The sequence below is a fragment of the Oncorhynchus masou genome, chromosome 5, assembly GCF_036934945.1.
Source record: "Oncorhynchus masou masou isolate Uvic2021 chromosome 5, UVic_Omas_1.1, whole genome shotgun sequence".
Classification (NCBI taxonomy): Eukaryota; Metazoa; Chordata; class Actinopteri; order Salmoniformes; family Salmonidae; genus Oncorhynchus; species Oncorhynchus masou.
Genome location: NC_088216.1, coordinates 57000286 through 57017792, shown reverse-complemented (window position 1 = coordinate 57017792; position 17507 = coordinate 57000286). Strand labels below are relative to the sequence as shown.

The 17507-nt window shown below is 41.6% G+C and overlaps 1 protein-coding gene across 2 annotated transcripts in view; it reads right to left on the bottom strand.

The window, feature by feature from the left end:
• The window catches only part of LOC135539929 (SLIT-ROBO Rho GTPase-activating protein 3), a 118831-nt gene that overhangs the window by 65301 nt on the left and 36023 nt on the right, over positions 1 to 17507 (bottom strand). For both annotated transcript variants that reach the window (XM_064966195.1, XM_064966196.1), the window contains exon 3: positions 658 to 820. In XM_064966195.1, the coding sequence (XP_064822267.1) occupies positions 658 to 820 (163 nt within the window). The remainder of the gene's footprint in view (positions 1 to 657; positions 821 to 17507) is intronic.

Below are 17507 nucleotides of genomic sequence, written 5' to 3'. Positions count from 1 at the left end.
AATGGAGGCTGGCAGCACGGGTTGGGTCTCACCTCTAGGAAAGCCTGCCAGGTGTAAACAGGGGTCTGGTGTTTGGGTTAGACCTCAGTCATCTCTGCTATGTGCTGACACAGGGCCAGATGCTGCTCACACCAGCAGGGGCCCATGGGTGGTTAGGGGGCCAGGGGGTACCCTGCCCTGCTCTATCTTAACCCTACTGCTGCACTACTACTCCACAGGCCACATGGAACTTATTTATGCCCGACAGAGGTATACAAATCCAATGTGCTGGAATACGGGTCAGCTGATAATGTAGCTTCTCAAAAAACATCACTGCTTACAGAGTCTCAACCATCAAATTGGTATACTAAAGATGGAATATGGAAAGGATAGAGGAAAATTGGTTTCTTTCACTCATTTCAAAGGCTCAGGTGAAAACTGTTTTGAATGTGGTAGTAACCTTAAGCAAAAGAGCAATGAGATCTGGTGTTATTTGTATATGATTAGGATCTTAGAGAAAGGACAATTGACATCATGCCCATTACTGGTCAGCAAGCGAACGATAAAAGATAGTGCTCATTTGTATCTTCAACTCTGAACACATGAGCACAGGTGATAAGGAGAGGAGTAAACAGAGAGAGACAGGCAGACGGACAGAAGGATGACAGACAGACAGACCTTCTTGAAGAGGCGGATGACATCCTCGCTGATTTGGGCGAGGCGGACGATGACATTGTTGGTGTAGATGTCGTTGAGGGTGGCGTGGTCCCTGCTTTCCCTCCTGGTCTGGTTCAGTACCAGGTACCAGCAGTTCACACTGGACAGCAGGTGCTGGTCTTTCCTGAACACAACACAGAGAGGAGGTGACGTTAGAGTGATCAGCAAAGGTTACTGTAACATACTGTACATACATGTGGTTGTCTCTGCTTTCATCATTTCAATATTTCTAAGGGCTACTACCTGACTAGCATGTCTATTCAACAGGCTCAACACATAGGCGTATAAACAGACAAAGTTGATGGTCAGAACAAATATCTGTCTGTCCCACAGCAGAAGTCTTCGACTTCACCCTAATAATTTATTTTGTGCACCAGGTAGACAACACACAGGCAACACAACACACACACAAGCATTGTTGGAGTAAACAAATAGGGGTTCTGAGACCGATTCCTGTTCCAAGTAAACAATACAGCTGCTACATGATCCCATTGTTGGCTGACTGCAGAGACTTAACCACACTGACATCACACTACACTCTCGCTTTCTCTGCCTCTCTCACTTATTCCCCCTCACTTATTCCCACTTTCTCTTTCTCTGTCTCTCTTCATCTAATTCCCTCCTTATATATCTCTGTTCCCTTTCCGCCATCTCTCCCTCCCTCCCTCTCCCGCTCTCTTTCCCTCCCTCTACAGCACATGTCAATCTCATTCCATGGAGGGCCAAACTTGACTGATGAATTAAGGTCACTAATTAGTAAAGAACTCCCCTCACCTGGTTGTCTAGGTCTTAATTGAAAGGAAAAAAACAAAAATCTGCAGACACTAGGCCTTCCATGGAATGAGTTTGACTCCCCTGCTCTACAGTGATGGCGCTAGCCTAGAATAGATGCCATTAGTTTCTCCTCGCAGCGCTCCAGTTTGACACGGCATTGATTGCTTAAATCCTTAACGCTGGTTACCATAATGACCCTGAGAGGCATGGGCTCTGACTGAAGCGTAATCAGCTTTCACTACATCCCCCTCCAGTGTATGTTCACACACACACACGTGGACTCATACACAGTCACACACAAACACAATGCCCCCCCCCCACACACACACACTGATAGCAGCAGAGGGTTTCACTGAGCCGTGGTGAAAACTGCACATGTACTTACTGCAAAGAAAAATGATGAGCATTAACATCAAAGGCTCCCCTCTACAGAGAGCTTCCGCAATGCTAATCACCTCTAAGAAGCTGATATATGTCTGCTCTAGAGTGCTGTTACCATTATTCCCCCACTTACCCCCACAGCAAGACACCACAATGGACACAGCTAATATACTGTACAGCCATATGGTTCTACCACAACCATATATACATACTCTCTAAGACTCTGGCAAGATGCTATTGCAGGTCAACTCACCGTTTGAGGAAGGATGCTCGGTGCGAAAAAGAAGTTCGACAGAAAATGGATGTGTCTAATATTATACTATGAAAGCAGGTTTTCAGACTTCTGCATTTGCTGAGACAGGTCTGATTGAGCATTTTCCAGCTGATCACGGTTTAAAAATGACTTTTACAGGTTTGGAATCAAAAGGAATGGGAAAGTAATTTGAATGAGATGAGAAAATCTCCCAATTAAACCAAATTGGGGCCAGTTCAATAATCAAGAGGTCACTAGTGATAATAGAATGATTAAACTGAACTTTCTGTTGCTATGGCAAAGTGATTAATTGTCTCAGAGAGACTAGATAGAGGAAACAATAGACCGGGGGTGACTCTCTAACTACAATAAAAACTCAATGTGATGAATCATGTTTTCCTTGCCTTCTGGGATGGCCTATTTTCTGTCTCAGCACAGCCCTCATTCCGTAACAGTTCCGGTTGAGTGAACTATCTGGCTGTTAGAGTCGTAGCTCCTCGCTGTGTAATTGGTGTTTGTGGATGAGAGGCCTAGGGACCAGGCACCTCTATCCTCTCCTAATCCCTTAGAGTGGCCAGAGATGCTTAATCCCCTCCTTAAGCACAACCAGGCTCTCTCACATACACACACACGCCTTAGTCATCCAAGCAACAAGACTCCATTCACAAGGCTCTCTGTCAATAGTACTGTACTCCTCCTCCAAATGTTTCGTCAAAAATGCTGAGCAGGCACCTCCAAACTTTAATCCCTGATAAAATATTAATCTGCTCGTAAAGTCACCTATTTTCCCTGAATATTAAAAAAAAGTCAGTTGTTTACCATGACAGGAGCTCAGGGCGACAGACAGACAGACAGACAGACAGACAGACAGACAGACAGACAGACAGACAGACAGACAGACAGACAGACAGACAGACAGACGGACAGACGGACAGACAGACGGACAGAGATGGGGAGGGAGTTCCAATGCTCTGTGACAAAGCAGCCTATTCATTGTGATGTTCAATGCAGCACTGAAACTGCCAACACTGCAAAAACCCACCCACCCACACCACGAGACCATAACTATAAGCAGAGCCTCCGAAAAGAAACATCTGAGAATCTGGCCAGGCTGTTTCTCTGTGCTGTGGGTTAAACCCTTTTCCTGAGGGAAGAGACAAAAGGACACAGGCTCTCTTCTCCCCAGCTGCCTTCCTCATTTCACAGAAACTTGGAGCAAAAAGACAAGCAATTAGGCCTGTGTGGCTGCAGCAGGACACATCTCTGCTCTGAGAGAGAGAGAGAGAGAGAGAGAGAGGAGGGAGAGAGAGAGAGAGAGAGAGAGAGAGAGAGAGAGAGAGAGAGAGAGAGAGAGAGAGAGAGAGAGAGAGAGAAAGGAAGGGAGCTGATTATTTTCACTGAGTGATAAATGCAGCCCTGGTTTTATAGTAATGGAACAGTGGGTTGTAAACCCACAGGTCACAACTCTAGCATTACTATAACAGTGCCTCCTTATCAGACAGACAGTATGATCCTAAATCAGACCTCAGTAGGCTCAGGTGGTATACCATATATTCAGTATACTAGGGTATTTGGTTTTTCAAAACCATCAATATTGTCTAAACTATTTCCTTGAAGTTATACTATACATTTTCATATTTGTAACTACTTTTTAAGTAAATACCTGCAGTTAACTTGTGCAATATGTTAGAAGATTGCGTTCTTCATTCCACCTATAACATTATTTTACATTATGAAGCTTACCGTAGTTCAGTCACGTGCTTGTTTGTAAATGGCACAACTGGATAAAGCGGGAGCAGTTGAGTCCAGCTGTGTATTGACAGGGGTCAACAGTGTGGGTTTTATTCAATTGAGTGATCAGGGACATGCAACTATAGTTTTCCTTCACAGAAAATATATTTGTGGAACACATTCGCAGAAAATAGCTTAATTTCCATCAGTTAACAACAGATGTGCAACGCTATTTTGCTGTCAGCCACACAAGTATGTTAAATGAGCAATCAATTTAAAAAACAAGGCATTTTTGCAAAAACTATGCATGGACATCATATTTCTGTTTATTGTAGAAAGAATGTAGCCAGATACATTTCCTAATGTTATTCTTGAAGTTACTCTTGCATTTTACCGTAAAAAAGTAGGATGGCTACAACGAAGAGTAGCTACACATCAGTCAGAGTGTTGTCTGCTGATAAAATGTCCATGCGTGAATTCTCATTTGAGTGGAAATTAGTCTGATGCAGAAGTTTGATGCATTTTCATGGAACAGTTCCCTTTCAATAATAACGTTTTAGTTTCGGAAAAGCATTGTCACGTGGTTAATCATAACATTCTAAATTAAAATGATAAAATTCTAAAAGTTAAAAGTCACCTCAAGATCAACAGCCTTTGTAATATGGCAACTAAAGAAATTAGCGCATGGAACTCATACTCTATAGGCCAATGCAGCAATAGGCCTATAACTTCCATTGCTCTTTCACATCGAGGATTGGTGATTATTAAGGGGGAGATTGTTGGAAAGATTTTTCCAATAACTTTTTCCAATAGTGAGGAACTAATTAATTAATATATTATCATTCATTAGCAGTCAATGTTAAAGAACAACAGCACTTTCCCACATTTCCATGCAGCAGGCCAAGTATGTCTATACGTGCTCAGGCGCGCGCTCTCCCTCAACATTATTAGGACAGTGGTTGCAGTCCAAAAACTTAAAAGACACACCTTATCCCCTCAGCCCTCAAATTAAGTGAACACTTCTGATGACATCTGACGAGTATATGTAACGGTATAGACTTTACGTCCGTCCCCTAGCCCCGACCTGGGCGCGAACCAGGGAGGCTCTGCACACGTCAACAGTCACCCTCGAAGCATCGTTACCCATCGCTCCACAAAAGCAGCGGGGAACCACTACATTAAGGTCTCAGAGCAAGTGACGTCACCGATTGAAACACCACTTGCTCGACCCACCGCTAACTAGATAGCCATTTCACATCGGTTACACTCACCCCCCTTTTGACCTCCTCCCGCAGCAACCAGTGATCCGGGTCAACAGCATCAATGTAACAGTACAGACTTTACATCAGGCTCCTCGCCCCGATCTGGGCGCGAACCAGGGACACTCTGCACACGTCAACAGTCAACCCTCAAAGCATCGTTACCCATCGCCCCACAGTTTCAAGGTCTCAGAACAAGTGTCTTCACCGACTGAAACGCCACTTGCTCGCACCACCGCTAACTAGCTAGCCATTTCACATCGGCTACATATACAATTGAATAAAATAAATATATAATACATTTAAAAAAATAAAAAAGCGAGGGAGGGAGGAAGGAATGATTTTTAAAAGGACAACCCTTGGCCAGAAATTCGTCACTCGTTCATCCGGAGATGATTGTGTTTTCAGCCACCGGTAGCTTGTGGTTGCATTATATGCGCTACAGTCAATTATGAGTGCATGTCTACTTATATTAAATATATAATTATTAATATACGCATACTGTATGATAGCTAGCAAATTAATTAGCTAACTAACGTTAGGCTGCCTAGCTGGAACTTCTGAAGAAGGAAAATGTTTTATTTATACAATTTCCAAAGGACAACCAAACAAAAACATTAACTTTTTAGAGACTTGCTTGTGCCATCATGTGCATTAGTAGCTGACTTTTCTTAGAGGATTGCCGCGAATTGAATTATGGGGAGTTTCAGGCCCCGGAGTGAACATAACTACACTCCCAAAGCCGACTAAAAACGAGGGCTGAAGGGCTTATATTGCAATCTTCCCTTGCTTAGCTAATCATTTGGGCCACCAACCAAGATGGAAACGGGGATTCCCCCAAGGGCATAAGGCGAGGGTAAGTGTATGAGGGTGTGTATTTTATGTGTTTGGACTGCTGCCAGATAAACCAGACACATGCTCATTGCTTATGTGGAGCACTCCAAAGAAAATACAATTTTTTAAATTATTTTTTTATACAAATCTCATAAATAGTTATGAAATAAACCAAAACATGTTTCTCAGAAGTGTAGCAATGTTTCCACTCTGAGAATGAGAATGGTAAATGACTGTAATAAATTCATGTAACCAAATGATGGGAATTAACGGTACATTTACTACAGGTGACATATGTAATGGGGAATTGATTAAAACAAATAATCTAAGGGCAAATAACTCACACAATGAAACAATGAATGCACAATAATTGGCGGGAGACAGCGGATACTCGCCTATGTCTTTGCCCCATACCCCTGCCCTTCTTGCCTCAACATTTTAAATTATTCTCAAGACACTATCTTCACACATTTTAGATGCTTTTCACTGACAGCTGCAAATAATCAGCAAGGCCTATTGCCATGCAAGCTGTCCAAATTCTGGGGTTCCCAAATAGGCATAGACCTACAAGCTTGTGTATAGACAGGAGTAATTATATTTATTTGCATTTACTTCCCTATTGGACACAACACTATGCCATTAATCTCCTGTTCCATTTGTTTTAATTATCAATTTTCTTTCCTTTTCCAGAAGCCAAAGGCAGAATCCTAGTCATATTAGCAACCTATCCTATTTGTTGCATCTTTAGATTCCCCCTCTTTCTACGTAAGTTCCTGAAATAGATTTTCATCTCTGTCACATATGGAACTGCTATCACGTGCGCTGTTTAAAATGGTGTTTTCCCACAAGTTATTTTGGCCATTATTTGAAAATTGTTTTATTGTCTGGTTCATTACATGAGTTGCATGTTCTGATGCATTAACATAATCTACAGTTGAAGTCGGAAGTTTGCATACACCGTAGCCAAATACATTTAAACTCATGTTTTTCACAATTACTGACATTAAATCCTAGCAGTAATTCAAAGTCTTAGGTCAGTTAGGATCACCACTTTATTTTAACAATGTGAAATGTCAGAATAATTGTGGAGAGTGATTTATTTCAGCTTTTATTTCTTTCATCACATTCCCAGTGGGTCAGAAGTTTACATACACTCAATTTGTTTTTGGTAGCATTGTCTTTAAATTGTCTGATTTGTGTCAAACGTTTCAGGTAGCCTTCCACAACCTTCCCACAATAAGTTGCTGAATTTTGTCCCATTCCTCCTGACAGAGCTGGTGTAACTGAGTCAGGTTTGTAGGCCTTCTTGCTCGCACGTGCTTTTTCAGATCTGCCCACAAATGTTCTATTGAGGTCAGGACTTTGTTATGGCCACTCCAATACCTTGACTTTGTTGTCCTTAAGCCATTTCGCCACAACTTTGGAAGTATACTTGGGGTCACTATCCATTTGGAAGACCCATTTGCGACCAAGCTTTAACTTCCTGACTGACGACTTGATGTTGCTTCAATATATCCACATACTTTTCCTCCTTCATGATGACATCTATTTTGTGAAGTGCACCAGTCCCTCCTGCAGCAAAGCACCCCCACAACATGATGCTGCCACCCCTGTGCTTCACGGTTGGGATAGTGGTCTTCGGCTTGCAAGCCTCCCCCTTTTTCCTCCAAACAAAACGATGGTCATTCTGACCAAACAGTTCTATTTTTGTTTCATCAGACTCGAGGACATTTCTCCAAAAAGTACAATCTTTGTCCCCATGTGCAGTTGCAAACCGTAGTCTGGCTTTTTTATGGCGGATTTGGAGCAGTGGCCTCTTCCTTGCTGAGCGGCCTTTCAGGTTATGTCGATATAGGACTCGTTTTACTGTGGATACAGATACTTTTATACCAGTTTCCTCCAGCATCTTCACAAGGTCCTTTGCTGTAGTTCTGGGATTGATTTTCCACTTTTTGCACTAAAGTACATTCATCTCTAGGAGACAGAACGCATCTCCTCCTGAGCGGTATGACGGCTGCGTGGTCCTATGGTGTTTATACTTGCATACTATTATGACGGCTGTGTGGTCCCATGGTGTTTATACTTGTACAGATGAACGTGGTACCTTAAGGCGTTTGGAAATTGCTCCCAAGGATGAATCAAACTTGTGGAGGTCTACAATTTTTTTCTGAGGTCTTGGCTGATTTCTTTTGATTTTCCCATGATGTCAAGCAAAGAGGCACTGGGTTTGAAGGTAGGCCTTGAAATACACCCACATGTACACCTCCAATTGACTCAAATGATGTCAATTCGCCTATCAGAAGCTGCTAAAGCCATGATATCATTTTCTGGAATTTTCCAATCTGTTTAAAGGCACAGTCAACTTAGTGTATGTAAACGTCTGACCCACTGGAATTGTGATACAGTGAATTATAAGTGAAATAATCTGTCTGTAAACAATTGTTGGAAAAATGACTTGTGTCATGCACAAAGTAGATGTCCTCACCGACTTGCCAAAACTATAATTGGTCAACAAGAAATTTGTGGAGTGGTTGATAAAACGAGTTTAATGACTCAACCTAAGTGTTTGTAAACTTTCGACTTCAACTGTATATACACACCTGTTCTGAAAGGCCCCAGAGTCTGTAACATCACTAAGCAAGGGGCACCACGCGGCACCATGAAGACCAGGGAGCTCTCCAAACAGTTGTGGAGAAGTACAGATCAGGGTTGGGTTATAAAAAAAGTATACGAAACTTTGACCATCCCACAGAGCAGCATTAAAAAAATGGAAAGAATATGGCACCACAACAAACCTGCCAAGAGAGGGCCGCCCACCGAAACTCACGGACCAGGCAAGTAGGGCATTAATCTGAGGCAACAAAGAGACTAAAGATTACCCTGAAGGAGCTGCAAAGCTCCACAGCAGAGATTGGAGTATCTGTGCATAGGACCAATAAGCTGTACACTCCACAGAGCTGGGCTTTTTAATTTAATTTTTACCTTAAATTTTACCTTTATTTAACTCGGCAAGTCAGATAAGAACAAAATCTTATTTTCAATGACAGCCTAGGAACAGTGGGTTAACTGCCTGTTCAGGGGCAGAACGACAGATTTGTACCTTGTCAGCTCAGGGATTTGAACATGCAACCTTTCGGTTACTAGTCCAACACTCTAACCACTAGGCTACCCTGCCGCTTTATGGAAGAGTCGCCAAAATAAAGCCATTGCTTAAAGAAAAAAAAGCAAACACATTTGGTGTTTGCCAAAATGAATGTGGGAGATTCCCCAAATATATGGAAGAAGGACTCTCTTCAGATGAGAAAAAAATGTAGCTTTTTGGCCATCAAGGAAAACGCTATGTCTGGCGCAAACTCAACACCTCTCATTCCCCCGAGAACACCATCCCCACAGTGAAGCATGGTGGTGGCAGCATCATGCTGTAGGGATGTTTTTCCATCGGCAAGGGCCTGGGAAACTGGTCAGAATTGAAGGAATGATGGATGGCACTAAATACAGGGAAATTCTTGAGGGAAACCTGTTTCAGTCTTCCAGAGATTTGAGACTGGGACGTAGGTTCACTTTCCAGCAGGACAATGACCCTAAGCATACTGGTAAAGCACCACTTGAGTGGTTTTAAGGGGAAACATTTAAATGGCTTGGAATGGCCTAGTCAAAGCCCAGACCTCAATCCAATTGAGAATCTGTGGTATGACTTAAAGATTGCTGTACACCAGCGGAACCCACCCTTGATAAATGGGCAAAAAATCCAGTGGCTAGATGTGCCAAGCTTATAGAGACAAACCCCAAGAGACTTGCAGCTGTAATTGCTGCAAAAGGTGGCTCTACAAAGTATTGGCTTTGGGGGGGGGGTGAATAGTTATGCAGGCACAAGTTTTCTGTTTTTTTGTCTAATTTCTTCTTACTAGTGGTAGGCATGTTGTGTAAATCAAAATGATACAACCTCCCCCCCTCCCAAATATATTTTAATTCCAGGTTGTAAGGCAACAAAGTAGGAAAAATGTGAAGGGGGGTGAATACTTTTGCAAGCCACAGTACGTCAACCTCATTTACCTTGTACCCCTGCACATCGACTCGGTACTGGGTGCCCCGTGTATATAGCCAAGTTATTACTCATTGTGTATTTATTCCCCGTGTCATTATCTTTCTATCATTTTTCTCTCTGCATTGTTTGGAAGGACCCGTAAGTAAGCATGTCACTGTTAGTCTAAACAGGTGTTTGTAAACAACTGGTGAAGACTAACAGTGACCTGCTTACTTACAGGCACACAAACAAAATAACCCTGCCTGCTTCTGCAGATACTGATGTCATCCAGCTGAGGTTGTAAATCAAAGGGATATGGGACTACAAGCATCTCACACTTTCCCTTGGAGAGGAGTTTGATGTTTGCTGTTAACACACCCAGTCTCTCTTTCTGAACCTTTAACACTATAGTTTAACTTTAACGCTAGACCACCGGGGAAAGACTCAGTGATGTGGGCTGTGCAGATGATTAGGGGCTGTACAGTCAGTGAGCTGGTTTGGACAGGTGGGCACACAGAACAGAGGCTGCTTGGTTCTCACTAATGTCCGTAAATTAGAAATGCAATGGTGCAAAGCAATCTGTGTAGACAGAATATTATGTATAGTATGTACTGTGGTCTAGCCTAATAAATATTAATTCTAAGTATTTGGTGGAATGCAGATTGGCAGCTCTTGGTCTGCCTCTGCCCCACAGGCAAGTACACCAACCAAGCAACCTCATGCATAACGCTTAGCAGTCTGCTGGGAGTCACTGGGTAGTTGATGCTCTCTCTTATTCATAATATTATGAATAATTAGTGAAGGAATCACTGGCACATGGCCATGAATACTGCGCATCAATTATGAACCTTACAGATGATGTAGGCTCAAGCTTAATAAGGCTTTCCTGCTGATTGAGTTATCTGAAATCCATTTATCAAATTTACATTTTAGTCATTTAGAAGACACTCTTATCCAGAGCGACTTACAGTGCATTCATCTTAAGACAGTAAGGTGGGACAGCCACATATCACAGTCATAGTTGTACATTTTCCTCAATAAAGTAGCTATCAGCAAGGTCAGGGGGGGAAAAGTCAAGTGCGAGTGTCAGTTCACGAAGGGATCGGTATTTGGACCGATTAATAAAATGCATATTGGATTAAATGTCAAAGGCAATCAATAAAACTCAGTTATGGGCTGTAGCTACATATTGCATTGCAGTATGGTCTGGTCATGTTTTGAAAACGAAACTGTACTGTTTTTATTCTTAATGAAAAACCATGAAATGTCAGTCTCATGTTTTTCAGTAACGTGTACATGTGGTGTGTTTTGAAGCCAGACAGGGAGCTGGACAGAGATTTCAGGCAGCAACATCAAATGGAACTAGGTTTAAGAAAAATAAGAAGGCCACCAGTGTTTGTAGTCAAGCAGAACGAGCGTGGAGGAGACAATCTGGCTCAGCACGATACCAGGACAATCATTAATGACCCCCTCCTACCCAAACATGCATACACGCATATACACGGACACACACAACACAACCCTTGCACACAGGCAGAAACACACACACAAACACATGAACACACAGGATTGGACATTAATGCAAGATTTATCTTATCTTTCTCAGACAGGTTATGTCTCCTTTCAATATAACATGAGCTGCTTTCAAATGGCTTGCTTGCTGTTGATAATGCCTGTTTTGACTGATAGACCATATTCAGACATTTTAGTTTAATAGGTGGTGATTAAAATCCCCATTTAATGATAAACCCCAAAATAGTTCCTCAACCAATTTATTTTGTCTGTCTCATAGACATTGAAGATAATTCTAGGAGCAATAGGAAGTTCCCAAAGCCCCACGGATGAAATGGATTAAAGTGATAGTTCACTCAACAATCAAAGTTTGTTTGATCTTCAAGTGGTCTCATGTGACGTGGACTTATCTTGACGTCTGTTGTGTAGATCCAGCTATATGTAAAAAATGAAAAAGTTAGGGACCATTTAAAGGGCAGTGCAAGCCTTCCCTCACTCTCTGAGGCCACTATTTGACGTAGTAGAAAATAGACTTCTGGTGATTGGTGTTTTGGTGGGGGTTGGGTGAGTTGACTGGAACCAGACTGACAGATTCCAAGCAGAGATCCAGGCAGGCTGGAACAGTAGGGGCTGAGCTGAGCTGCAGGTATCGCTTGCATACTGATGCCCTCAGCTTTTCCCTTCATGTGGCCAATCAGAGGCGGGTGTTGGTATACTTCACCCTCATCTTAATTAGTTGAGACACACTAGAGCTGCCTGATATGTTAAGAAACTAGGGGGCACTATTTTCATTTTTGGAAAAATAACGTTCCCAAAGTAAACGGGCTATTTTGTCAAGACAAGATGCTAGAATATGCATATAATTGACAGCTTAGGATAGAAAACACTCTAAAGTTTCCAAAACTGTCTGTGAGTATAACAGAACTGATATTGCAGGTGAAAGCCTGAGAAAAATCCAATCAGGAAGGGACTCTTATTTAGAAAGCTCTGCGTTCCTATGCGTCCCTATTGAGCAGTGAATAAGATATCAACCAGATTCCCTTTTTCATGGCTTCCCTAATGTGTCTAGTGTCACAATACATAGTTTCAGGCTTTTATTTTGAAAAATGAGCCTGAACGACAACATTGCGTCAGTGGTCAGCTGGAGGCTCTCAGAGTGTTTTGTGCGTAAAAGACAAATGCGGCCATTGTTTCTCTCTTTCCTACTAAGAATATATTATCAAATTAATATATTAATATTAATATATTATCAAATAGATATCTGAAAATCACCTTGAGGATTGATTATAAAAAACATTTGCCATGTTTCTGTCTATATTATGGATGTCACGTTCTGACCTTTATTTCCTTTGTTTTGTCATTATTTAGTATGGTCAGGGCGTGAGTTGGGGTGGGCAGTCTATGTTTGTTTTTCTATGATTTGGGTATTTCTATGTTTCGGCCTAGTATGGTTCTCAATCAGAGGCAGGTGTCATTAGTTGTCTCTGATTGAGAATCATACTTAGGTAGCCTGGGTTTCACTGTGTGTTTGTTCCTGTCTCTGTGTTTGCACCAGATAGGGCTGTTTAGGTTTTCGCACGTTTATTGTTAGTCTATTCATGTATAGTTTTTCTTTATTAAAGAACCATGAATAGAAACCACGCTGCATTTTGGTCCGCCTCTCCTTCAACTCAAGAGAACCGTTACAATGGATCTAATTTTGAATATTTTTCGGCGTTGTCGTGACTGCAGTTTCCGGTGGATTTCTCAACCAAACGTGAAGGACAAACGGAGGTATTTCGGCTATAAAAATAATCTTTATGGGACAAAATGAACATTTGCTGTCTAACTGGGAATCTTGTGAGTGAAAACATCCGAAGCTCATCAAAGGTAAATGATTTAATTTGATTGCTTTTCTGATTTTCGTGGCCAAGCTGCCTGCTGCTAGCTAGGCATAATGCTATGCCAGGCTATCGATAAACTTACACAAATGCTTATCTTGCTTTGGCTGTAAAGCATCATTTCAAAATCTGAGATGACAGGGTGATCAACAAAAGGCTAAGCTGTGTTTCAATATATTTCACTTGTGATTTCATGAATATTAATATTTTCTAGTAATATTTTTTTGTCTGTGGTGTTATGCTAATTAATGATGACAATTCTCCCGGATCCGGGAGAATTGTCGAATTGTAGATGAGCCAAGAGGAGACTGAGCAAACAGACAGCATCATGGCAGTGCAGCTGTAAACTACAGTGGCATTGAGCATCACATCAGTGATTGCTGTCATAAACTCAGCTCATAAAGCCATATTTGTATGGTTTGGGTTAGGCCAATAAGATTGGGGCAGTGACCGAGCAGCTCAATGTGGACCTCTGCCTGGCTGAACAGAGTCTAATTGTGCTGTTTTCATTTCCGATAGTTCTGTGCAGTGTATAGCAGAGGCAAGGGACAGCCATGCATGAGTTGCTAGGCACCAGAGAAGTCATGCTGCTCATGGCATATCCTTCCACAGAGAGCTGGGCTGCTGTGGAAACTCAGAAATATCCACAGAGGGACAAAAGATCAGGGGAAAAACAGAGTTGGGGCTTATTTGTATCTAGACTAAATAGATAGTGAGACCACGGTGAAAGACAGGACACGTGAGTGCATGCATATTTGAGACAATGCCAGTCAAACGTTTGGACACACACTCATTCAATGGCTTTTCTTTAGTTTTACTATTTTCTACATTGTGGAATAATAGTGAAAACATCAAAACTATGAAATAACACATGGAATCATGTAGTAACCAAAAAAGTGTTAAACAAATCAAAATATATATAATTTTATCTTTTAGATTCTTCAAAGTAGCCAGTCTTTGTCTTGATGACAACTTTGCACACTTGGCATTCTCTCAACCAGCTTCACTTGGAATGCTTTTCCAACAGTCTTGAAAAGTTCCCATATGTGACCCGATTCAGGAAACTAGGTGTATGTCACAACTTCACAGGAGAGCCATTTGAATATAAAAAATATTTTTGGGGGGCAGAAATGCCTTCTCGAACATGTGAACTTTCATGTACCTTAATAACAAACTTGTATGCCATCTGTAAATACAAATAAAATTGTTAAGTTACGAGCCTTGTTGGTTAAGCCACAGAAAGTGAGCAACCTTACCACTAGCCATGATTGGCTGAGATAATGAGTGGGTTGGACATGCCGAGAGAGGAGTTTGGATTGGTCTGCCATATTTAAGGCTTCTGTCTATTTGAGCTCATCAGTCTGTGTTGGTAATCCTGATGAACGCAGCTTCTTTTAAATTTATTGTTTAGTGGAACTGCATAAGTGTTGCTCTCGACTTTATGGAAGATCAAGTTTGGAAATCAGTGGAATTAGAGTATGATAGCTAAAAAGATGGAGAAAACACCTGTCTCCGGATTACATCTTCAAACTAAGGGCAACCGTGGTATGGCATTCCTGATAGTGAGGCACGTCCATCATGCATGATGATGTATACAGGTAAGATAGCTAGCTACATTTTCAGATATTACATGTTTCTAATTTTGACAAAGTGGTTTCATTTCAAGCTAAAGTGTACTGTTAGCTAGCTAACATTAGCTAGCTGGCTCCCTAGCTGACGTTATTATTAGTTTCCCAAAGCTGTTTGTTTTTCTAGTTAGAGCCTAATGTTAGCTAGCTAACATTGCACCTGGTTGGTTAGCTCCCAGCACTGTGGCAATGTTGGCACTTTGTTCATTGTTGTTTAACTAGCTAAAGTTAGCTGGCTGATCTTAAACGTTGTTTACCTAGCTAGGTTGATTGTTTACCTCGCTTGCTATATGTCTTAACTTCTTCGATTATAGGGGGCGCTCTTAATTTTTGGATAAAAAAACGTTCCCATTTTAAACGAGATTTTGTCACGAAAAGATGCTTGACTATGCATATAATTGACAGCTTTCGAAAGAAAACACTCTGACGTTTCCAAAACTGCAAAGATATTGTCTGTGAGTGCCCCAGGACTAATGCTACAGGCGAAACCAAGATGAAATTTCATACAGGAAATGCCCAGATTTTGAATGCGCTGTGTTCCAATGTCTCCTTATATGGCTGTGAATGCGCCAGGAATGAGCCTACACACTTTCTGTCGTTTCCCCAAGGTGTCTGCAGCATTGTGACGTATTTGTAGGCATATCATTGGAAGATTGACTATAAGAGACTACATTTACCAGATGTCCTCTTGGTGTCCTCCGTCAAAATTATTGTGCAATCTCCAGCTGCGTCCACTTTTCCATTAGGTTCAGAGGAGAAAGGCTACTGCCACAAATTATTTATCATCGAATAGATATGTGAAAAACACCTTGAGGATTGATTCTAAACAACGTTTGCCATGTTTCTGTCGATATTATGGAGTTAATTTGGAAAAGTTCAGCGTTGTAATGACTGAATTTTTGGGGTTTTTTTCTTAGCCAAAGGTGATGAACAAAACGGAGAGATTTCTCCTACACAAATAATCTTTTTGGAAAAACTGAACATTTGCTATCTAACTGAGTCTCCTCATTGAAAACATCCGAAGTTCTTCAAAGATAAATGATTTTATTTGAATGCTTTTCTTGTTTTTGTGAAAATGTTGCCTTCTGAATGCTAGGCTTAATGCTATGCTAGCTATCAATACTCTTACACAAATGCTTGTGTAGCTATGGTTGAAAAGCATATTTTGAAAATCTGAGATGACAGTGTTGTTAACAAAAGGCTAAGCTTGTAAGCCAATATATTTATTTCATTTACGATTTTCATGAATAGTTAACGTTGCTTGAGGCTATGATTACGCTCCTGGATACGGGATTGCTCGACGCTAGAGGTTAAGCTAAATTGTACTGTTCGCGAGCTAGCTAACATTAGCTGGCTGGCTCCCTAGTTTACAAGTTGATCAACTATCAAAGTGGAATTACTTTCCCATTGTTCCTCAATGCAGTGTATGATACACCATTTTGAGTCTCTACTTTATCCAATGTAAGAAACACCATTTTGCTACATAAAACCTAATCCAGGTGGTGAGTCACATATGCTGAGCACTTGTTGGCTGAGGTCAGGTGATTGTGGAGGCCAGGTCATCTGATGCAGCATTCCATCACTCTCCTTCTTGGTCAAATAGCCCTCACACAGCCTAGAGGTGTGTTGGGTCATTGTCCTGTTGAAAAACAAATGATACTCCCACTAAGCGCAAACCACATGGGATGGCGTATAACTGCGGAATGGTGTTGGCCATGCTGGTTAAGTATGCCTTGAATTCTAAATAAATCGCTGACAATGTCACCAGCAGAGCACCATCACACCTCCTCCACCATGCTTCACGGTGGGAACCACACATGCAGAGATTATGCGTTCACCTACTCTACATCTCACAAAGACACAGCGGTTGGAACCAAAAATTTCGAATTTTTTTACAAATTTGGACAGGTTTCCACCGTTCTAATGTACATTGCTCGTGTTATTTGGCCCAAGCAAGTCCCTTCTTATTATTGGTGTCCTTTAGTAGTGGGTTCTTTGCAGCAATTCGGCCTGATTTACACAGTCTCCTCTGAACAGTTGATGTTGATGTGTCTCTGTGTAGCATTTATTTGGGCTGCAATTTCTGAGGCTGTTAACTCTAACTTATCCTCTGCACCAGAGAACTCGGCATCTTCCTTTCCTGTGGCGGTCCTCACGAGAGCCTGTTTCATCATAGCACTTGATGGTTTTTGTGAGTGCAATTTTCCGGATTGACTGACCTTCATGTCTTAAAGTAATGATGGACTGTCGGTTCTCTTTGCTTATTTGAGCTGTTCTTGCCATGATATGGACTTGGTTTTTCACCGACTAGAGCTATCTTCTGTATAACACCCCTGTCACAACACAACTGATTGGCTCAAATGCATTAAAAGGAATTAAATTCCACAAATTAACTTAACAAGGCACACCTGTTAATTGAAATGCATTCCAGGTGACTACCTCATGAAGCTGGTGGAGAGAATGCCAAGAGTGTGAAAAGCAGTCAAAGGCAAAGGGTGGCTACTTTGAAGAATCTAAAATATACTTTTTTGGTTA